Source organism: Hemibagrus wyckioides, linkage group LG16 (assembly GCF_019097595.1).
Source record: "Hemibagrus wyckioides isolate EC202008001 linkage group LG16, SWU_Hwy_1.0, whole genome shotgun sequence".
NCBI classification, from domain to species: Eukaryota; Metazoa; Chordata; class Actinopteri; order Siluriformes; family Bagridae; genus Hemibagrus; species Hemibagrus wyckioides.
Window position 1 is genome coordinate 11,922,494 of NC_080725.1, and position 21,363 is coordinate 11,943,856.

The 21,363-nt window shown below is 37.7% G+C and overlaps 3 protein-coding genes across 6 annotated transcripts; 2 read left to right on the forward strand and 1 right to left on the reverse strand.

Moving 5' to 3' along the window:
• Window positions 1–7,489: 7,489 nt before the first annotated feature.
• ucp3 (uncoupling protein 3) lies at window positions 7,490–10,686 on the forward strand. Of its 2 annotated transcripts, none has more exons than XM_058411829.1 (8): window positions 7,490–7,648; window positions 7,765–7,865; window positions 8,069–8,269; window positions 8,393–8,600; window positions 8,978–9,175; window positions 9,262–9,363; window positions 9,457–9,637; window positions 10,049–10,686. In XM_058411829.1, the coding sequence occupies exons 3-8, from the start codon at window positions 8,144–8,146 to the stop codon at window positions 10,161–10,163; spliced, it is 930 nt and encodes a 309-aa protein (XP_058267812.1). In that variant the 5' UTR covers window positions 7,490–7,648; window positions 7,765–7,865; window positions 8,069–8,143; the 3' UTR covers window positions 10,164–10,686. The 2 variants fall into 2 exon arrangements, with proteins under 2 accessions (XP_058267812.1, XP_058267813.1); XM_058411830.1 differs by having other exon boundaries at window positions 8,130–8,269.
• A 277-nt stretch (window positions 10,687–10,963) lies between these two features.
• dnajb13 (DnaJ heat shock protein family (Hsp40) member B13) lies at window positions 10,964–21,116 on the reverse strand. 3 transcript variants are annotated; one of them, XM_058411827.1, is made up of 9 exons: window positions 20,863–21,116; window positions 20,390–20,493; window positions 18,593–18,754; window positions 17,630–17,778; window positions 17,396–17,509; window positions 16,786–16,899; window positions 16,634–16,710; window positions 11,519–11,566; window positions 10,965–11,406 (listed from the first exon to the last, which is right to left on the reverse strand). In XM_058411827.1, the coding sequence occupies exons 1-9, from the start codon at window positions 20,928–20,930 to the stop codon at window positions 11,385–11,387; spliced, it is 858 nt and encodes a 285-aa protein (XP_058267810.1). In that variant the 5' UTR covers window positions 20,931–21,116; the 3' UTR covers window positions 10,965–11,384. The 3 variants fall into 3 exon arrangements, with proteins under 3 accessions (XP_058267809.1, XP_058267810.1, XP_058267808.1); XM_058411826.1 differs by having other exon boundaries at window positions 10,964–11,566; XM_058411825.1 differs by lacking the exons at window positions 10,965–11,406; window positions 11,519–11,566 and adding an exon at window positions 13,384–16,393 and having other exon boundaries at window positions 20,863–21,104.
• LOC131366873 (mitochondrial uncoupling protein 2) lies at window positions 13,120–16,198 on the forward strand. The gene is made up of 8 exons (XM_058411828.1): window positions 13,120–13,269; window positions 13,400–13,550; window positions 14,229–14,439; window positions 14,825–15,041; window positions 15,116–15,313; window positions 15,394–15,495; window positions 15,575–15,755; window positions 15,856–16,198. The coding sequence occupies exons 3-8, from the start codon at window positions 14,314–14,316 to the stop codon at window positions 15,968–15,970; spliced, it is 939 nt and encodes a 312-aa protein (XP_058267811.1). The 5' UTR covers window positions 13,120–13,269; window positions 13,400–13,550; window positions 14,229–14,313; the 3' UTR covers window positions 15,971–16,198.
• Window positions 21,117–21,363: the final 247 nt, after the last annotated feature.

Sequence of the window (21,363 nt, forward strand, 5' to 3'; positions counted from 1 at the left end):
GCAAAATACTACATACTGTAATATTGTTTTGACAACATAAATCAAAACAAGTCTTTCTTTAACGTGTACACATTTTATATCTGGGCATACAATCCTTCCTCCCTTTTTTTTCTTTCTTTTATTCACGACTTGTACAGTACACACACAGTTCTTTCTTTCTTTCTTTCTTTCTTTCTTTCTTTCTTTCTTTCTTTCTTTCTTTCGTTAACATTCTATTATTATTATTATTATTATTATTATTATTATTATTATTATTAATTTATTTTTTTTAAAGAAAACATGTCATTTCATCTATAGGTAAAATAAGATGAATAAATTAACACTTGGTCTTGTCAGTTAGACATTAGACATATACTATATATTAACATATTATATATTATATATTATTTACAAGTGTATAACTTTTCTATAATGTTTAATAAAAGATATAAACAATCAAAAACAAGTAAAAAAAATCTATAGTATATAAAATTTAAAATCATTTTTGTTATATTTTTTTCATTGAAAAGCTTGTTCTCGTGAGCTGTCTGCCGATTGGAAAGATCTCAAGCCGATTATGAGTATGTTGGTACCGTATTAACCAATCAGAGAGTCTGACTCAGAGAAGGAGGCGGGTGTTTTAGAATAGAGGTGGAAAATAAAATAAAAATGTGGCCCAGAGGTCTTTGCGACAGACTCATGTAAACAAACCAGAATATAAATAAGAAATGAGTCGGACCGCGGTTAACGAACACGAGTAAGATAGACTTCCTGCCCACTGAGAAAGAAACATGGAACTAAAGAGAAATATTTTTGGCAAAGCAGTTCGCATTTTCTTCATCCGTGGATCTGGTTACGGAAATGCTTGCATTTATTCCCACAGAGAGATTAATTAATGGGTGAACAGTAAACAAATTATTTTTAGTTTATTTACAGACTCACGTGTTGGCAAATCCACCGTGTCAGTATCTTATATGACAATAGTGATATATTATGAGGCAATTCGTTAATGAGTATCTTTATCTCCATTGGCTTTTATTAATTAAAAATACTTTTGCACGTGGTTTATATGCAAATAAACAGGGGGCGGGATTATGACATGTCATATTCGCGGGAAATCAGATTAGTGTTTGAACTGGAACCAATTTTCACATTTAGACATGATTTTTTTAGCTGAAAGGAAAAATCTACTATGTAACAGTTTAAATATATGAATGAAATATTTGTGGTGTGTTTATTGATTTTGCTGCAAATTTTTTGGTTGGTGCTGTATTTCTGTTGTTCCTGTGAGAAGTTACCAGCTGTGTGATGTGATGATGTCACAGTTACATTTAATATGATGATGATGATGATGATGATGATGATGATGATGACCAGGATTCACTCTTAGCTCATAAAAACATTAGAGCAAGAGCTTTTCCAGGTACATAACACCGTTGTGCTGATTTATAGCTGAGACTCTGCTTATCTAGTCACGACCTATGGCAAGATGAGACCAATGACATTGATGGCAGTATTAGTATGAATGTTGAAGCTGTGTAGCCTGATTTGTTGGAGCAGGACAGACTAAAGGACTGTGAAAGTGCTGCTGCATCACCACTGAGTGCATTAGGGAGGGATGAACGAAGTCTAAATCCCACTGTGCCACTATCATCAGCTACCAGACTCTGCAAGAGCTTTTTCCCACATGCCATCAGGCTACTTTATTAACTCTAACAATACAGAAAACCCACTGACCTGTCACAACTGTGACGACTGAACCACAGACATTTTCAGTCTTGTCTTTATTACCAGACTAGTCAAGCACAATTAATCACTTTCATCACTTTTTTATTTGTCACAGATAGTCCTTTTACATACAATGCCACTTGTCCAGTAAACCAAGCAATGCAAAATTACATTTATTGTGCAGTAAGCCAACCTTTGTGATCTGAAATGGAATATTTCTTTTATGTCCTTGTGTGTGTGTGTATGCTTTTCTTGTACTGTCTATTATGCTGACTGTTGTGTAGTCGATTGTGCTGTCTGTTATGTTTACCTGTTGTTGTTGCTGACTGTTTTATGTTTTACAGTTGCATATGTTATTGTTCAATAATCCGACCATGCAAATTATATTTTGCATGTAATAATCTGACTTTCACTGTGACATGTATACTGGTGTATATGTGTAGTTGATTACTATACTGTATATTGTGCTGTCTGTTTGTTACCAGTTGTGGCTGTTGTCTGTTGTATGTTTACAACTGCACATTAGAGCTTTGGAGAAACGCAATTTCATTCTTCTATGCACACCGTGTTGCCTGGCTGGTTGACAATAAAGTTCACTTTGACTTTAGAATTTGACTAACTAGTCTAACAGCATTTTGGGTAAATAAATCAGAAGTTTAAGCAATAAACATCAACTTAGAATTTTATTATAGCATAAAACACGGAAATAAATCATATTTCACTAATCATAAATATCAATATGCTTTTGGTTGTTCAGTGGTACATAATTTCTTAAAATTTTGTACTTTTATTTCCTGAGCATATAGTATTAATCTCTGTCCTCAAAAAATATTATTTCTGATGGGCTTCATGCATAGGAGCATTAACCTGAGCCTTGGTGTGCCAACAAGAAAGCACAGAAATGATCAAATGTCAAAAAATTATGACATCATGTGTAGAAATGATGTCTGAATTTTTGAAGGGAGATTTAATGTCATCTAGTCCATATCATGTCTTCAGATAATTATGGTGCAATATATAAGAATTGCAGACATGTTTGATACAGCAAGTAGTTCTGCTGTCAGGAGGAGACAATCAGAAGTCAGATAGATAGATTTCACCTTTTCAATATCAAACATTCGTTGTGACATTTATGTGATTAAACAAACAAACAAATAAAAATTATATGATATTCCTCACCTATCCAGCAGGGGGCAGTGTACATTAGGCTAATGCTTCTCTTCTGCATAACACGCAGTGGATCAGCAATATTGTTTACAATGCAATGTGTACTGCGTTATCATCGTAAAGATGTGTGTGTGTGTGTGTGTGTGTGTGATGACTCAGACACAGTGCTTTGTAGGTTCTTGCCGAAAGTTTAAAGAAGGAACTGTCAAATTCAGTCACGTTCAATATACCAGATCGTTGCTTACTATGTGAAAAAAAATTATTCCAAGTCTACAAAGTCTCTTTGTAAAAAAAAAAAAAAAGGAAGGATAACATAACAGATTAGTGTAGTACACATTGGGTTTTGTGATGTATTCATTAATGACACTTCACCCTCATCTGCTCATCTGATCGTTTCGATTCTGTCTGCATAAACATGTACCAAATGATAATACACACAATTGCAGGCTAAACTGGGTGAAATCACATTTAGGCGTTCTTGGTTACAATATATCTGATCAGATTTTCACGGGTAGAACAATTATTTCCTGCTAAACTGATGAAAGAAATTAAAGATGTTCAAGATTACAACACAAGTTTTCCTGTTAATCTGATCACAAACACTATCAGGACTTACTTCCACTAAATACTTAAACATCAAGCCTTAAAGCTCTAGAAACATGTATAGAACACAATTTTTATTTAAATATGTTTTTACAATTTCCTAATCTACATTTTTACAGTTAAAGGTCTTATGCAAGGGCTCAACATTGGGTTTTTTTAAAAAAAAAACAAACAAACAAAAAAACAATACTGTGATTTGAACTCACAATCTTCAAGCCACACGTGTTCTTCCTGTTCTTGTTGGGAGGGATATGACAAAATGACTGAAACCGCAACACTGGCCTTTTCTGCTGAGTAACAGCTTGGCCTAATAGTGCCTTTAAATTCCCCTAATGTTCACATATAGAAGAACATAGAGCTTATTTTAGTTTTACAAATAAAATATCAGAATGTGTTGATTTTATTTCCAAATTCTAATTCAAATGGAAATTTCGGTAATAAGCAACAAATGCGAATGTATCTAATGCTTTCATAGCGATGAATTAATACATGCACTAATGCTTCGTGCATGAGGTAAGTTTTGAAGCATTAATGTGCACAGCCTCTGAGTTATGTACAAATAGGCATTGATAATAGCAATAGTTCACTAGTGAAGTATACTTTAGGTTATTTTAGTAATTAAAGACAATTTGCAATGCAAAGCCAACACCGCTAAAGTTGTTTTGAGATCATAACTTCACAGGATTGAGGTGACCTATTCAAACAAAAAAAAATATACTTATAAAAGTTGGGTATAGACATGAGTAGAAAACACTATACTGCAAACTGTATGTTTCACACAAACATTGAAATAGGCCATGCCACAGACAATGCTTTCTGAAAAAACAACTCGAGGCACTTGTTTCCTCTCCACCTAGCTAAGCGTCTGTGCCCTGCTTTCAGTGTTTACCCCTCAGTTACATCTTTAAGTAGGTCACTACTAGGAACCTGCTGCACTGAGTGAATGTACTGTATCCGTATCAAATAGCACATTTGTCCAGGCCACAGTAAAATCTTTCTCTGAGGTTTCTTTCTGCTTTAGAAGTTAGAAGAAGAAAGTTAGAAGAAAACAACATAGAAAATTTATCATACATTTTACAGTACACTTAGCTGCACATGCTAAACTAACTTGACCTGGGAGGTATATTCAAGTTGCACATTCAGTTCTCTTCAAAGGATTGCTGCCTATGCATTTATTTCTGTTGTAGCGACCTATAGACACGTTAACACATTGTCCTTGTAAATCCCTTCGACTGTTTATCGATACTGGCACATCTCATCTCATCTCATCTCACCTCATCTCAGGATTATATGGGTTGTGTGAGTAGGGCAATACCTATAGTAGTCATCACTTGGCTTGAGATTAGATCCATTCAATGCCTGATGTAGAAAAAGACTGGTTTTACCATTGATAACAATTATTTTCATGCTTTATTGAACCATGTTATGATGCCATCTTCAAAGTAGATTGCGGCAGATTTTATGTGGAGCTGGTTACACATAAATAATGGTGTTTAGACTTTATAGTAAATCACTTTCTACCACCTTCCAGGATAAAGTTAAAAGGATATAATATATAAATAAATAAATAAAAATAACCCAAGTCACTTTTTTATGAAAGGAATCTTTGTTTGTACTGGTTGTACAGGTTTCATACTGAACTATTTAATGAAAGTGTTAATAGATTTTACTGTATCTAAAGAAAACAGGACTTCTTCCTTGATGCTCAAGATTGCAGCACATTTATCTGAAAGAAAAAAGAAAGAAAAAAAACACCCTCAGAGAGCAGGTGAGCAACAAAAGGACAGCAAAAAAACTGGGTCACTTAAACCAGCAAGAGATTTTGAAGATTGGTCCTGTCTCAGGGTCTATACATGTGAAACCGCTTGTGAATGGAAAGAAGTGTCCTGGGAAACTCTCCAGAGAGCCTGAAATACAACTAGACACAGCACTGTACTTTTTAAGGAAACACTCTGAAAGGATATTAGGAAGACCGAAATTTTGCTTACAAGCCATAAAAATATATAGTAATTTCTACATGAGCCGAGCTGCATGAACACGATTGTTATACTCTTTATAAAGAATTTAAAGACATATATTTACATGCAAAGGCTATCAAAGATGTAAAATGTGGCTCTGGTGTTGTTTCAGCCTTTGAAAGTGTTTATCACAGTCATACACAATAACCTTTAGATCCATGTTTACATGCAATCCATGAACGATGTTTCACGAGGCAAGACACAAACCTGACCTCTCACCTATTTGTATTCACAGGCCTATTAGTACACATTAGGAGAAATGTCTATTTGATCTTGTAAGAGCGGCAGTGCCAGCTGTTGTCTAAGGGAGGGTGGAACATGTCTGCGTCACACAGAAATACCTGGATCCAGTTTCAGTCTGACAGTGAAGGGAGGGGACTAGTAGATCAAGAAAATGAGGTTGTTTACCTCTTTGGGGATCTGAAAGGTCACGAAATGTACTGAGGAAACTGGTTTAAACTGGCTGTGACAACCTTATGTGATCTGTTCATGGAAATGATGGGTTGGTACATTGCTTCAGGCCCACCAGGAATAAATATTGTTGATTCAGGTTTATTGTTAGATTGAGGAGGTGGTTAGTTTTGAGAAGTAAGCAAATACATCCTTTTTAATGACCTGCAAATTTTGGTGGATTACAGTTACGTAAGGTTTAGGTCAATGACATGGTTTGAGGATGTATGAAGAATTGTGTTATGAGATGCAATCTGAAAAAATGAATTACTCAGAAGTCATTTATTGCATGCCAATGCTTTTTGCACATAGATGTGATCTATAAGCTGCAAGCTATTTTTTAAGGGAAATATATTATTGAAAAAAAAAAAAACGCAAGTCATAAAAATGTTTTTGCATATAATTTACATATGAAGGGGTTAAGGCAGAACATTACATCAGTCCTCAGTTCCTTAGGGGTGTACTGTTTTGTTTTTTTTTTGTTCATACTTTCACATGCGGTAGCAAGCATTTCTTGGAAATCACCATCTCTTCCTTGAAGCAAATGTTTTGAGAACTGTTAGCTTCCATGTGTAAGCTAGTTAAAAAATGTGAAGTCTTACATTGTCCTTGATCTTAAACATGGCCAGACAAGGGCCCCTCATTTCCCCTTCCCTTGTCAGTGAGTGATGTAAGGCTCATGAACCCAGTCCATCCACTTTGCAGATGCTGTACATACACACCCACCAGTACACTTATGTGGGTTGGCTGATATTCAATGCATTTCTAAGAATGGGGCGTTACTGAAGATTACATGTTAAGAATATATGTTGTGCTTAAACTAAGCTGGGCATGGCAGAGTTGGCATGCATTGAGTAAATACGTACTGTAATTATACATAGTGCTGCACAAAATAAACCAGTTTTGTCACACTAAACAAAGAGGAAACAAAGCTCCTTTAGTAATACATGCAATCTTTTCTCATATCCTCATAATTTCTCATCATCATCATCTTTGGTTCTCTTTCCATACACACCAAAACCAACTGAAGAAAAAGGTTGAGTTGCTATTAAAGCAAATGTGTTAAGCCTACTCCTTGTTTAGATGCCAAAAATGTACACGAGGCAATTATACAAGTGTCTTAGGTAAGTAGAGAAGTGTGTGTTAAATTCAGCCCCTGGATTGCTTCCAGATATGTTCATAAATAGAGAAATAGTGACACAGATTTTCTACACCATAAATGTTTATCAATATCTATTATTCAGCTAAAGTAAAAATACAGAATCAGTATTAAGTGTTATATACAGTTTCAGAATTATTTTCTTGGGTGTGAAACAAATGAATAAACCGATTTCACCCTCCCATCTAATTAAAGATTGAAATGGATCTGAATATAATCCAAAGTACAAACCCTACTGTTGACAAGAAGTCTAAGTGCAAGGGTTGACTAATTTCTTTTTTTTTTGCATGCAGAACTAGTAAACAGTCAGGATTACACCGAAACGTCTGTTGTAAACAGTTCAGTTAAACTTAGATTAATGCACAATGTTTGGAACATGTCACCTGACTGCACGCCTATAAATTGCCGGAGTCGTTTGACAGCTCACAAGAAGCGTCAGAGCTCGGAGGGTGAGGATCGCTCTGTGGAATACTTCCCTATACAGGATTTATCACAGCACTTTTTTCTTCTATAGACTTTACAATTAAAAGATTTTTAACACAAGGTAACTCACTCTGGCATGCCATGCTTTCTAACTTTTTTGGAGTTGGCATAGGACTCAACTGTAGGAACTTTCAACTCAAGTTAGGTTTAATTTTAATTAATCTCTGTTGTTTACAGTGGAATGCTACATATTACTTCCTCCATTTTTATGGCCAATGTAAGTGCAACTCGAAGGCAACAACAACAACGACAAAGAATTCAAGCTGAAGAAACCTGAGGTAAGTGTTTGCATTTAAGTACCTGTCTTATGAGGTTACATGATTATAGACATTCATGAAACAATCTGTCCGTCTATCCATCACTAATAATATACAACACACAGAAGAAGATTTGTCTAATCACCAATAATAATGTAATCATATTTGAAAAATTACTATGCAGCAAGTATTTACAACATTTCACTTGCTCTTTCTCTACCTAGAAAAAGTAAAAAGTCATTTAAAAAATCCAGTCAACAAATCAAGTGTGACTGTTTCACTTAGTGAAAAAGAACAACATGGTTGGAATCAAGCCCACAGATCTAGCTCCTACAGCCACTGTAAAGTTCTTCGGTGCTGGAACAGCAGCCTGCATTGCTGACTTGGTGACCTTTCCCCTGGACACAGCTAAAGTCAGGCTTCAGGTAAGAACTGGTTTAACTTAAGTACTAAATGAATATATGAGTCAAGACAATGTTAATTAATATATGACACCCTAAGCATTGTTGTGGTTTACACCTCCCATCATGTTTTCATACTATTTTCAGATCCAGGGCGAGTCCAAACCTGCTCCAGGAGCAGCACCGGTGAAGTATCGGGGTGTGTTTGGTACTATCACCACAATGGTGCGCACAGAAGGGCCGCGGAGTCTCTACAACGGGCTTGTTGCTGGACTGCAGCGGCAGATGAGCTTTGCGTCTGTCCGCATTGGTCTTTATGACTCGATGAAGCAGTTCTACACTCGAGGATCTGAGAGTGAGTGCTGTATTACACACATGGGTCTATGGCATTTTGCAAAAGTATTCACTCCCCCTTACAACCTGGAAGTAATTGGGATTATATGTCATGAAAAATATCTCACAACATGGATGTTTGGGGGTGGCTTAGGGATCAATAAAGTTTGTAAAATGATGTAAATATTTGTTTGTGCATCAGTATACAGAACCTTTTTTGCATAACTGGTAAATTAGGTCTGATGCAACCAGCCATCATAAGTCACACTATTTCTTAAATGGAGACCACTTGTGTCAAGTAGCAAGTGTCATACGATCTCAATACACACTAGAAACCATACAAATGTTTATGCAAAGAGGTTTTGTACTGGACTCTATTTCTCTATATCTTTTCTACAGATGCAGGCATTGGGAGTCGCTTACTAGCAGGCTGCACTACCGGGGCCATGGCTGTAGCGTTTGCACAGCCCACAGATGTAGTAAAGGTACGCTTCCAGGCACAAGTGCGTATAGCTGAAGGAGCAAAACGTTACAATGGAACTATGGACGCCTACAAGACCATCGCTCGTGATGAAGGCATCAAAGGGTTGTGGAAAGGTAAGGCTTCATGAACTTTCATCTGCTGCCTAAAATGGGAGCTCCTGGTGTCATAACAATGTGATTGTGTTCTTATTTTATTTCAGGTTGCCTGCCGAATATCACAAGAAATGCTATTGTAAACTGTGCTGAGCTGGTAACCTATGACATCATCAAAGAACTCATATTAAAGTACAATCTTATGACAGGTAAATAATCTTAAGAAACACCAACGAGATGCTTGAATCACTTGAGACACAAATCCCTAATGTTGTCATATGTAAATTTGTGTCCACTTGCAGATAACTTGCCCTGCCACTTCACGGCTGCGTTCGGAGCTGGTTTTTGCACCACCATCGTAGCCTCTCCAGTGGACGTGGTGAAGACTCGCTTTATGAACTCCACTGCAGGCCAGTACAGCAGTGCCATCAACTGTGCCATCACCATGATGACCAAGGAAGGACCCACTGCCTTTTACAAAGGGTAAGGCAGATTTTTAATGTGGTCTCAGACCTTTGGACCCTACTGTACACTACGATGTTCTTTCTAAATGAGATTTTTGACTTTCTACATCTAATTCCTAGCCTTAATTAGAAATTTGTTAGAAATGAATTTATAACAGTTATAGAATATGTACTGAAAATTGGCACAGATTATTTTTTCATGGTGTTTTAATTGGCACAAACAATCTTGTTACCACTTCATGGTTATTTTTAATTATTTGTTGAAACAAACAGTTCTGAAAAAGTCTGTTTCTTGACAATAAAATAAACATTTAAAAAATATCAACCAGTTCAACAAGAATCACTGTGATAGCTTTTAAAAAATTACCCTATACACCCATACTGTCTCTATACTCATACTGTCTATATTTACTTCATCATCTCCACCTAGGTTCATGCCCTCGTTCCTTCGCCTGGGATCCTGGAACATTGTGATGTTTGTCTCATATGAGCAAATAAAGAGAGCTGTAACTAGAGTGCAGCAATCCTGGGAGGCTCCATTTTGAATAGATCTTTTCAAGATAACAAAAGCCGGATACAAAAGACAACCTGATCCCCACCATGTCCAGTTATATTACAATTAGCTGGATAACGTTAGCGTCAAAGACCTGTGTGATGGATTTGGTATTTTCTGGAATATTTTTTTAAAAAATAGGCTAGAGTTGTGATGGTTGTGCCTACTGATCATGAAAAAAGGATTGTTTTTGTTAAGGACATTGTATTGGAGATGATCCTGTGGACAAGGCCAAGTACAGTTTGGAACACTTTCCCAGCAAGTCAACATATTTCCCCTATAGAGCTTGCATTTCTTTTTGTCTCCTCTATAGTACGTCAATATTTGTTTGCATAGGTGTTTGGGAAAATGAAGTTTAATGTGAAGTTTACAGATTTGTTTACAAGCGCTACAAATTTTGGGTCCATAGCTTATTAACAGATTATAGACAGATAGATTTGTTCCATGTATAACAAATGTTAGGATATTTTTATACAATGTGCATTCCTGGTAATAAAACTGATTATGTAAATGTTTTACTCCGTCATTCTGTTTAATTAGACAGTTAGGATATAAGACTTACTTCATGAACCCCATACATCTTCATACACACACACACACACATATATATATATATATATAGTGCACTAAGTATATATATATAGAAGAAGTAGAAGTGCAGTAAGAAATGTTTATTATGTTTCTTCTGCATGTTTAATGAACTGAGAAATATTAGAAATTACTATTTTATTGCAACATTTCAGATAAAATGTAATGGTAATATACATTACCAATATACATTACCAGTAAGTTATTCAAATTATTTGTGTTCTGTAATCAGTACATTTTGCATTTGTCTGTGGATGACAGACAACTTGGACATAAACTAAAAGATTAATTTCTTCAGACAGTCTGTCTGCACTTCCACTGCAGCAAAAGTGATTTGACTTACAATCAGGGACAAGACATTTTATACCTACAGTATAAATAGAGATGATATTAAAATGCTGCCTTATGACTCATCATGATTCTCATTTTTAATATTAAACATTACCCTTACGTGTATGTTTTTTCCCTTGTTTCTTTAGTTTTCTATTATTTAATCATCACCAATGTGCATCTGCTCAGTTTACCTCAGTCTCCATAGTATAAGTCTGAAAACAAACACTATAACGAGAATGTCAAGCTACCTACCACATCCTTTCACACTGCTGCTCATGTGTATAGATGTCGGTTACTCAAAACCAAATCGAAAACTGCAAAAAAAACATTTTTGTAATATTCCAATTAGTTTAATTCACTAATCTAAAATTGTTTTAGATTCAAGCATGCATCTATCACTATAGAGGTTGGAAATTATAGCAATACCGTATAAGAAGGTCAGTGGTTTCCCCAATAAGAAATGATGAAGGAAAGCTGCAGATGAGAAGTCAAGGAACAAGGGCGATGGCAGGATTTAGCTTACACTTATTTGAGATTTTGATAAGTAATGGTGCACATGTACACTTGGATCCTATTTAGAAGGTTTAGAGCTTTTGGTTAACATAATTATATAACTGTATGAGTGTCACAGAAATCAGCTGCAACGTTTTTCTGTTTCAATTAGTGTACAAATAAATCTACACAGAGAACATTTTTAATCAGATACAATTCATTAATCGTGTGTGTGTGTGTGTGATATCATTTAACACTGTGTTATTCAAGATAATGTTTTGATGCTGTTGTTTGTAGGGAACACGGTGTAAAGACATGCAGATGTTTTGCAACCAATCATGTTAATGAACAAACGTCTCGCCTAACACCGGCATGTTTAAGTTAATGTAACACCTGGACACCACATGGAATCTTTCTCTAAACAAATCCCATATGTGCTTCAGTCATGTCTTCTCACTGTGACTCAGCAGTTCATTCTATACTTATATTCTATAAATACTTGGAATATATTCTGAGCAAAACTCCAAAGACTCTTGTGTATATACTGGCACAGTAGATGATTTAACATCAGATATGTTATCATGTCATATATGCCAAGGGCAATGTTTGTGACTTGGTGTCACCTCCCCCTCTTCAGTACTTTTTTTTTGTTCTCTGGGTACTCAGTGTTCCTCTGTTTCCTCTGTCTAGCAGAAAAGAGATGTTCCTGATCTAATGTTTGAACCTTCTGTAAAATAACACAAATTGTTTTTGCTCCCTTACTGTGAAATAACTTACTGTTTGTAACTAATTTATCATACTGTATGTGAAGTTCCTAACGGACATATAGTACACAGTTTACAGTTTTCATGTATTTAAATCAGTTTTTAAACTCAACAGTACAGTTAATTTATTTCAATATGTAATAATGTATTTGTCTAGGTTTGTTCTTATATTTGTGGACACCTAACCATTGCACCCTTCTAGGCCTACACCAAACTGAAGCTCCCAACTGTATAGGATGTTTGCATAGGAAATTATATAGGAAAAATTCCTGTCGCAGAATGACAATGCCCCTTTGTTAAAAGGGAGATCCGAAAGAAGAGTTTTTTCCGCTCCGTCATTAACACACCATGTCTTCATGGAGGTCACTTTGTGCACAGTTTCATTGACATGCTGGAACAAGTTTGGGTCTCTTAGCTCTAGTGACTTCTAGTGGCTTTTGACTTTTTAAGGCCCACATATGGGACTTTATTTTAGTGCATTTGTATTCCGAACATGAAATATCAGATAAACAAATATTTTTTGGTCATTACTGATGAATTTAAACAACAACAACAACAAAAACAGATACTATCGATTAAAATCTATCCTATTTAATTGAAAAGTAATTTATAGCTGTAATCATGTTTTAGCTCATTTTGCATGAATTTTTCTAGTTTTGTCAAGAAAACTTTATCTGGAAATGGGCCAAATGTGTGCACGCGAGCTATAGGAACAACAACAAGCTGTGGGTGATGACGTCAAGAGGGGAAGCGGGGGGTGAGGGGGTGGGGGGCAGTGTATAAAGCCAGCTGCTCTCTTTGTTCCTTATTTACACGCTACTGTTTGTGTAAGCTGTGGGCGCCGAGCTATAGCCGTGTATCGTCGGCATTTGAAACCAGTTTTCTTTGTTAAACGTTATTTTATTTCGTGTCCTGTTCACGGTAAGTCTCATTACTAAGTGTGAAGTATGATATACACCTTGTACACTTCGTGTTTAACAAATTGTACATGAAGTTTTGACCGGCAGACCGTCGAGCTAACCGGCAACTTGTTTGTCTTGTTGTTTTCCAGGAGTATGTTTTTTAAGTGTCTGTTTTCTGAGCTGTTTTCTATGGAAGAACAAGGCAACCAGATTATAGTTGAAAGTAATTTCAACCAGAGGGACGCTTTTAGAGAATCTTGACTTTGTCTGGCTTCATTGCCCGGGGTCTCTTGAGTGAAGGTAATACTTTTTTTATTTATTTTATTTTATTATTTCTCAGCAATACCACCAACACATTGCTTATAACCGGTACTTCCTTGTATTGAGCTTTCAGATATCTTCTACTAAAATGAGACGCATGGCCATTTCAGTTCCGTTTTCTCTGTTGAATCAGTAATCCACTGACATCACTTTTTTTTTTTTTTTTTGACTTCTGTGGGTCGATGATAAACTAATTAACAGGCGGAGGCTCCACTTCCGTAAACCTGTAAAATTGCTGAGCAGAGACTTTTTGTCGCTGCACTAATCCGACAAAGTTTTCAGGGGGTTGAATGTTCCCCTTTTTGACTCTTGACTTGACTCTTCTTGGTGTCAACTGACCCATTATCTAGTTAAAAAGCCTCCTGCCTCCATCTGAGCTGACTAACATGTAGCAGACTCGGTGTTGTGTAAACTGTACAAAGACATTCTATGTCGCTCTCCTAAGAAAAGGAGAACCCTGATGTGGTTGCATGCTGAAAACTAGAATGGCACATACAAAAACTCCTTAAAATACTGAAAGGGATTTTAAATGTACTTGTTAATACATTAAAACCTATAATATAAAGTAATAAAATAAACCTGAGTGCACACCAACATCTGAGACTAGTGTGGTGAACTTTTAAATGGATATGTCTCATTTCCATTTTTGTTTTCCAGAGCTGGGTGGAGTTCACCTATCTTGTTTTCACATCATTGGTCTTCAAGATCCTTTTTCCAGCTACTAATTCCAGCAAATAGAAAAATGGTTGGCTTCAGACCTGCGGATGTGCCCCCAACAGCTGCTGTGAAGTTTATCGGCGCTGGTACTGCAGCATGCATCGCTGACTTGGTCACCTTTCCTCTAGACACGGCCAAAGTTCGGCTCCAGGTAAGGGTCTATAAAATGACACTTTGCTCAGCAGCAATAACGGAAGGTATGGTACTGCGTTAAGAGTTTCCCTGAGGAACATCGGTTAATCTTTCTTCCCTCCATGCAGCAGGACCAGCTTTTATGCCTGAATGAGTTTGATATTGATCTTTGATGAACTTTGAAAGTCACACACTGACATCGGCTTTCCCCTATTTTTTTTCCTTCTCGACTTCCAATGCACTTTGCACTAGTCATTTAAGCTGAACCAGGAGCTTACACCCTAGGACCTGTGCAGATCCTGGACTGACATCATGGACATCATGTGGCTGGAGACTGTTCCCTCTTCCAAGTGGCCCTACTTAGTGTCTGTAAAGCCTTTCCATGCCCCTTTTGTTCTGTACAGATCCAAGGGGAGACCAGTGGTACTGCGAAAGCTAGTGCTGCCCAGGCGATGAAGTACCGTGGCGTGTTTGGCACCATTGCCACCATGGTGCGTACAGAAGGGCCACGGAGTCTCTACAATGGCCTGGTCGCTGGACTGCAGCGCCAGATGAGCTTTGCTTCTGTCCGCATTGGCCTGTATGACTCGGTTAAGCAGTTTTACACCAAAGGATCTGATCGTAAGTTTTTGAACAAATGTGATTGTCTTGCAGCCAAACTCTGTACTCAATGTGAAACCTGCCCCTTTTCCTAGATGTGGGGATCGGTAGTCGCCTGCTGGCAGGCTGCACCACTGGTGCAATGGCCGTTGCTTTGGCTCAACCAACAGATGTGGTGAAGGTGCGTTTTCAGGCTCAGGTCAGCGCTGGTGCTGCAAACAAACGCTACCATGGCACCATGGATGCCTACCGAACCATTGCCAAGGAGGAGGGTTTTCGTGGACTGTGGAAAGGTAAATCTGGTGCTTACAACATCTGTGGCATATTAGTAGCTTATAAAGTCTGATACAGAAGTGTAATTTTAAAATTTCAGGAACCGGCCCAAACATCACCCGCAATGCCATTGTGAATTGTACTGAACTGGTGACTTATGACCTCATCAAAGATGCTCTTTTGAGAAATACACCAATGACTGGTAAGCCAGTGTTAAATAATGGATATTATTTAGTATTGTTCATAAGGCACCAGCAATAACGCATCATTATTTCTTACAGATGACCTTCCATGTCACTTCACATCTGCATTTGGGGCTGGTTTCTGCACCACAGTGATTGCTTCGCCAGTTGATGTTGTGAAAACAAGATACATGAACTCTGCTCATGGCCAATACAGCAGTGCCCTGAACTGTGCTCTGGCCATGTTGACCAAGGAGGGGCCTATGGCCTTCTATAAGGGGTAAGATAAATTGGATTAATTTTTATATCACTGAAATTACCTGCAGTGTTGTGGATTTTGTTTGCTTGCTTGTTTTTAAATAAATCCCTTAACTCTACAGGTTTATGCCTTCTTTCCTGAGGCTGGGCTCCTGGAATGTGGTGATGTTCGTCACCTATGAACAGCTGAAACGTGCCATGATGGCGGCTCGCCAAAATTGGTCTACTCCTCTGTAGGTCACTAGGGGTTCTGTGGTGATGTGCCCTTTTCTGTTTAACTCTTATTAACTCCCCCTTAAAAGCCCCACTGATTTCCCAGTTACATTCATTCAAGTGTATCCCGGACTAGAAAGCTGGTCTTGATTCTTTCTCTTGTCTATTTTTAGCTCTTTTTTTTCTTTTTTTCTTTTTTTAAAAGCTTGCTAATAAAGTTTTTAAAATAAAGCAGTGTTTTATTTCTCAGAAGCAGAACTGATCAATACATGACATAAGACTGGGGAAGTGGGTCACATGCAAAGGGCTTGCTTAATAAGCAGTTTCTTCTCGGTAGAGAGCTTCTGTGGGAACTGGATGTTAAAGTGGATAATCAGATCTCCACGTGCAGTCGGGTTGCTGGATAAAGGCATTCCCTCTCCACTCACCAGCTTGTTGTACTGTGGACTATATGGAACAGGGGTTATTTTAAAAAGCATTCTTGAGCTATTTCTGGTGCACTTATGTTTGAGGTGCAGGGCGGCTGATAATGGCTAAAATATTTTCAACCAATTTAGGAGCAACATTTTGATTTTATCTGATTTGATTTGATCTGATCTTACATGTAATACTCATTTTAACTCCATAAACAGCATATCTAAGCACAATGTGTGCATGAGAGAGAACTGAAATAGCTGCCATACTCACTATACAATCTCATTGACAGGAATGTTGAGAAGTTTGCCATCTAGTGTCTCCACCTCCACTGAACACCCAGTCAATGCCTGTGAAACACAATCACTCCATTCACTCAAACCAGATGATAATTAAGATCCTGCAATGATCCTGATTAGCCTCACCTTCCCGAGTGTTATGTTTTCTGTGTAAATCAAGTCGTCATTCTGACGGGCGAACAGGGGGTGGGGTTTTTGACGAACGATGAAAATGATGTCTGATGGGATGCTATTCGGCCCCTGAAGGACAAAAATGATACAGCATCGGTCAGCACTTGCTACATAGTTCTGTATTTACCTGTTATTTATGTTTTACAGCTAGTTATACCACAGTGCTGTTAATTTCTCAGATCTGATTTATAGAAAGAGTCTCCAATGTGAAGGAAGACTTTCCAGTGCCTTGGGGACATAAACTATGTTTTAGTTTGGTTTTTAATCTTCAAAAAAGAGAAATAAACAGTGGCTTGGGATAGAAATGATTGTTTATAGCTGCTCTAAAAAGTGATAGCAGGAACACCTTCACAACCCTTTCTTCAACATTAAATGTAACTGTAAATAGTTAAAAAACTGTAATTGTAATTGTTGACAAATTACTGTGGTATAAATGGATTTTAACAAAAAAAAACTTCAGCATGTCACAGATTATTTTCCTGTAACAGACCCCTGTTGTATTTTATCCCTTATTTAAATAAGTCATAAGTGACAGGATCAGAAAAACACACAAAGAAGCATTCACCTGATCTCCCTCTTTAGGGAATGTAATCTGTGTCCCTTCCTTCCAGCCTGGTTTCACGGTGATGGTTAAAATCTTGTCTTTGATGCTTGACGTCTGGCCGTCTTCATTCATCACCTAAATGAATACTCTACATTTAGTGTTACAGCATGTGTCTGGGAGAATTATAATAATAAATACACTCCTCATTTGGGAAGGAGTTCTGCCTAATAACAGTACAATGTGTAAACATCTCACACGTCGGGATATCTTGATCTTTTTGGTGCATCCGTGGAAAAGGTCTTCTAAAGCTAAATGCAGGTCACGCTCAATGGGTGGATCCTGCTTTGTCATCTGTCGTCCACGGAGGCCTCCAAAACTGAGCTCCACTTCGGAGATGTGATAATCTGTACAGATGATGACCATGTCAGTTGACAGTCTAATACCTGATAAAAGTGCATTAATAAGACTGAATCCACCCACAATACCCCATTTCTCAGCAATAACACAGCATAAAAGTGACAATGATTTAGAAGCAAATCCTGGAATCTATCACTTTGAAATATTATTTTCAAAATCACCTGTGTGTTAACGGAGAGCAAAAAGAGTACATATCAGTTTACATATGGGTGTGATTTCTTCGCAAAGAAGCTGTAGAAAAATACAATCGCCTTTACGTCAAAACTGTATTTATGGTAACATGACTCATACCAAGAAACTTTGAAAAATCAACTGACTTTAGTAGAGAGGTGTGTGTTTTCAAGAGCAACAACAAAGAAAAACAGCAGGGTGGGGTTTTGTTTCCAAAAGTTCTAACAGGTGACCTTTATATTTTTATGTAAATGTAATATTTGCTTGCTCATTTGAGAAGCTGTATTAACCCTTATATTTCATTCTTTGCATAGCAAATATGAAATTTGGGATTAACATTTTTTTCCCCACGATGGCAAGTGTGTGTGCGTGTGTGTGTGTATGTGTGTGTGCGGGATTAGAAATAAGGTCATATAGTAATGTTACATTACTGGTTCACATTTACAAACAAACAAAAAAAAGTTATACAAGTTACCATAGAAACATCGTTCTTTATTAGTCTTGATTATTCAAGGAGCCTGTAATATTCTGCTGAATAGATTTACATAAAGATAATAGATATTAAGTTATGTGTTTATATAACTGCTTTGATGGCACCCAAAATGTGGTAGAAACTGAGTTTGAACTTACCAGCAAAAGGATTATCTCCACCAAAAAACTCTCTGAATGTTTTCTCGGGATTTCCATGATAGGTGTATCCAGATGACCATGCACCACTTGCCGCTGACTCTGGAGGAATTCCACCCCTGAGGCCTTCCTCTCCAAACTTATCATACGTGGCCTTTTTTCGAGCTGCAGGGTTACACCAATGATCAGCTTTTATAAAATCAGTTAACATATAACATTTTCATAACATTTCATTTGTTACAACGACAAGTGACACCCAAATCATGACCCTTACAGAAGAGTCATACAAACATCAGATGTGAAATTGACACATGCTTTTTGAACACAGCACATTTCCACAATTTCTGCACTTTTGACATGTAGAGCTTTTTTTTTTTTTTACGTCCATGTGTGTTTTCTATGACTCTGACAATATCTCAAGAACAAATGGTTTAATGTCTGTAAGATTGTAAGAGTGCATGTACACTGATCAGGCATAACATTATGACCACCTGACTAATATTGTGTTGGTCCCCCTTTTGCTGTCAAAACAGCCCTGACCTGTCGAGGCATAGACCACCAGATCCCTGATGGTGTGCTGTGGTATCTGGCACCAAGATGTTAGCAGCAGATCCTTTAAGTCCTCTAAGTTGTCAGGTGGGGCCTCCAACAGACTTGTTTGTCCAGCACATCGCACAGATGCTCAATTAGATTGAGATCTGGGGAATTTTGGAGGCCAAGTCAACACCTCAAACTCGTTGTTGTGCTCATCAAACCATTCCTGAAGCATTTTTGCTTTGTGCCACAGCACATTATCCTGCTGAAAGAGGCCACAGTCACCATGGAATACCCTTTCCATGAAAGGGTGTACATGGTCTGCAACATTGCTTAGGTAGGTGGTACGTGTCAAAGTAACATCCATATGGATTGCAGGACCCAAGGTTTCCCAGCAGAACATTGCCCAAAGAATGACATTGCCTCTGCCGGCTTGACTTCTTCCCATAGTGCATCCTGGTGCCATGTGTTCCCCAGGTAAGTGACACACACGCACCCGGCCATCCACGTGATGTAAAAGAAAACGTGATTCATCAGACCAGGCCACTTTCTTCCACTGCTCCTTGGTCCAGTTCTGATGCTCATGTGCACATTGTTGCCACTTTCGGTGGTGCACAGGGGTCAGCATGGACACCCTGACTGGTCTGCGGCTATGCAGCCCCATATGCAACAAACTTTGACGCACTGTGTATTCTGACACCTTTCTATCAGAAGCAGCATGCACTTCTTCAGCAATTTGAGTAACACGTGCATCACTGAGCCTTGGCCGCCCATGACCTTGTCGCCAGTTCACCACTGTTCCTTCCTTGGACCACTTTTGATAGATACTGACCACTGCAGACCGGGAACACCCCACAAGAGCTGCAGTTTTGGAGATGTTCTGATCCAGTCATCTAGCCATCACAATTTGGCCCTTGTCAAACTCACTCAAATCCTTACTCTTGCCCATTTTTCCTGCTTTTAACACATCAACTCTGAGGACAAAATGTTCACTTGCTGCCTAATATATCCCACCCACTAACAGGTGCCATGATGAGGAGATAATCAGTGTTAATCACTTCACCTGTCAGTGGTCATAATGTTATGGCTGATCAGTGTATATGGAATTAAAATGGGAACATAAAACGTGAATATGTTTAAGAATTTGATCTTTAACATTCTATCAGTTCTCCTATCAACCTCTACTGATAGGAGCACCATTATATTATATTATATTATATTATATTATATTATATTATATTATATTATATTATATTGTTTACTTACGGTCACTCAGAACATCATAAGCTTCAGCAAGCTGGTTGAATTTCTCATAAGCACATGGCTGGTTGTTGTTTTGTGGATGATATTTCAGTGCTAGTCGTCGATACCTGATATTTATTTAAAATAAATACAAAATGTTACATTACTAGAAACATTATTAAGCTCTTAATTATTTATGCTAAATCGTTTACTGACAGCAATTAAATAATCTACAAAACAAGCACAAAGAGCAGTTTTATTTCTAATTATATATATCTAGCTTTATCAACATTATTAGCTTACAGTAGGCCACCCTGGGCCGAATCTCAAAATAGCTCCTTTTTGGATAAATAGTGCACTACGTAGGATGTAAAAGCCATTATTTCAATCACTATGAAGTTCACTTAAACACAGATCTTGTATAGCAGCCGAATGCTATTGAAATTGACTGTTGACCTAAAACAAAAAGAGGAAAACAGATTTCTTATATTTCTTACGATTGTTTAATGTCCGCGTCAGATGCGCTTCGGTTAATTTCCAATGTAGTGTAATAGTTTTTTCCCATTTTTAACTTATTTAGAAAACTTCACACATTTCTGGATGTGTCGTAGTCACCAAAGGTTTGGCGTTTGTGGCGGTTGCTAGGCAAAGTTGCTAAGGCGACGTCGCATAGGTTACTGGGTAATGTAGTTTACTGGTGAGTACAAGGGTTAGACGCCATGTTGTGAGGTGGATACAGGTAATATATATTAGGCAGCAAGTGAACATTTTGCCCTCAAAGTTGATGTGTTAGAAGCAGGAAAAATGGGCAAGCTTAAGGATTTGAGCGAGTTTGACAAGGGCCAAATTGTGATGGCTAGAGGACTGGATCAGAGCATCTCCAAAACTGCAGCTCTTATGGGGTGTTCCCGGTCTGCAGTGGTCAGTATCTATCAAAAGTGTCCTTTAAGTCCTTTGAGTATCCTTTAAGTTCTGTAAGTTGCGAGGTGGGGCCCTAA

Coding starts and splice junctions, on each gene's coding strand:
- ucp3 (XM_058411829.1), top strand. CDS start 8,144: ATGGTTGGAATCAAGCCCACAGATCTAGCTCCTACAGCCACTGTAAAG. Junction 8,601..8,977: donor CTACACTCGAGGATCTGAGA/GTGAGTGCTGTA, acceptor TCTTTTCTACAG/ATGCAGGCATTGGGAGTCGC. Junction 9,176..9,261: donor CATCAAAGGGTTGTGGAAAG/GTAAGGCTTCAT, acceptor ATTTTATTTCAG/GTTGCCTGCCGAATATCACA.
- dnajb13 (XM_058411825.1), bottom strand. CDS start 20,930: ATGGGAAAAAACTATTACACTACATTGGAAATTAACCGAAGCGCATCT. Junction 20,494..20,862: donor GACGCGGACATTAAACAATC/GTAAGAAATATA, acceptor AATAAATATCAG/GTATCGACGACTAGCACTGA. Junction 17,779..18,592: donor TGGAGATAATCCTTTTGCTG/GTAAGTTCAAAC, acceptor TCATCTGTACAG/ATTATCACATCTCCGAAGTG.
- LOC131366873 (XM_058411828.1), top strand. CDS start 14,314: ATGGTTGGCTTCAGACCTGCGGATGTGCCCCCAACAGCTGCTGTGAAG. Junction 15,314..15,393: donor TTTTCGTGGACTGTGGAAAG/GTAAATCTGGTG, acceptor TTAAAATTTCAG/GAACCGGCCCAAACATCACC. Junction 15,496..15,574: donor GAGAAATACACCAATGACTG/GTAAGCCAGTGT, acceptor TATTTCTTACAG/ATGACCTTCCATGTCACTTC.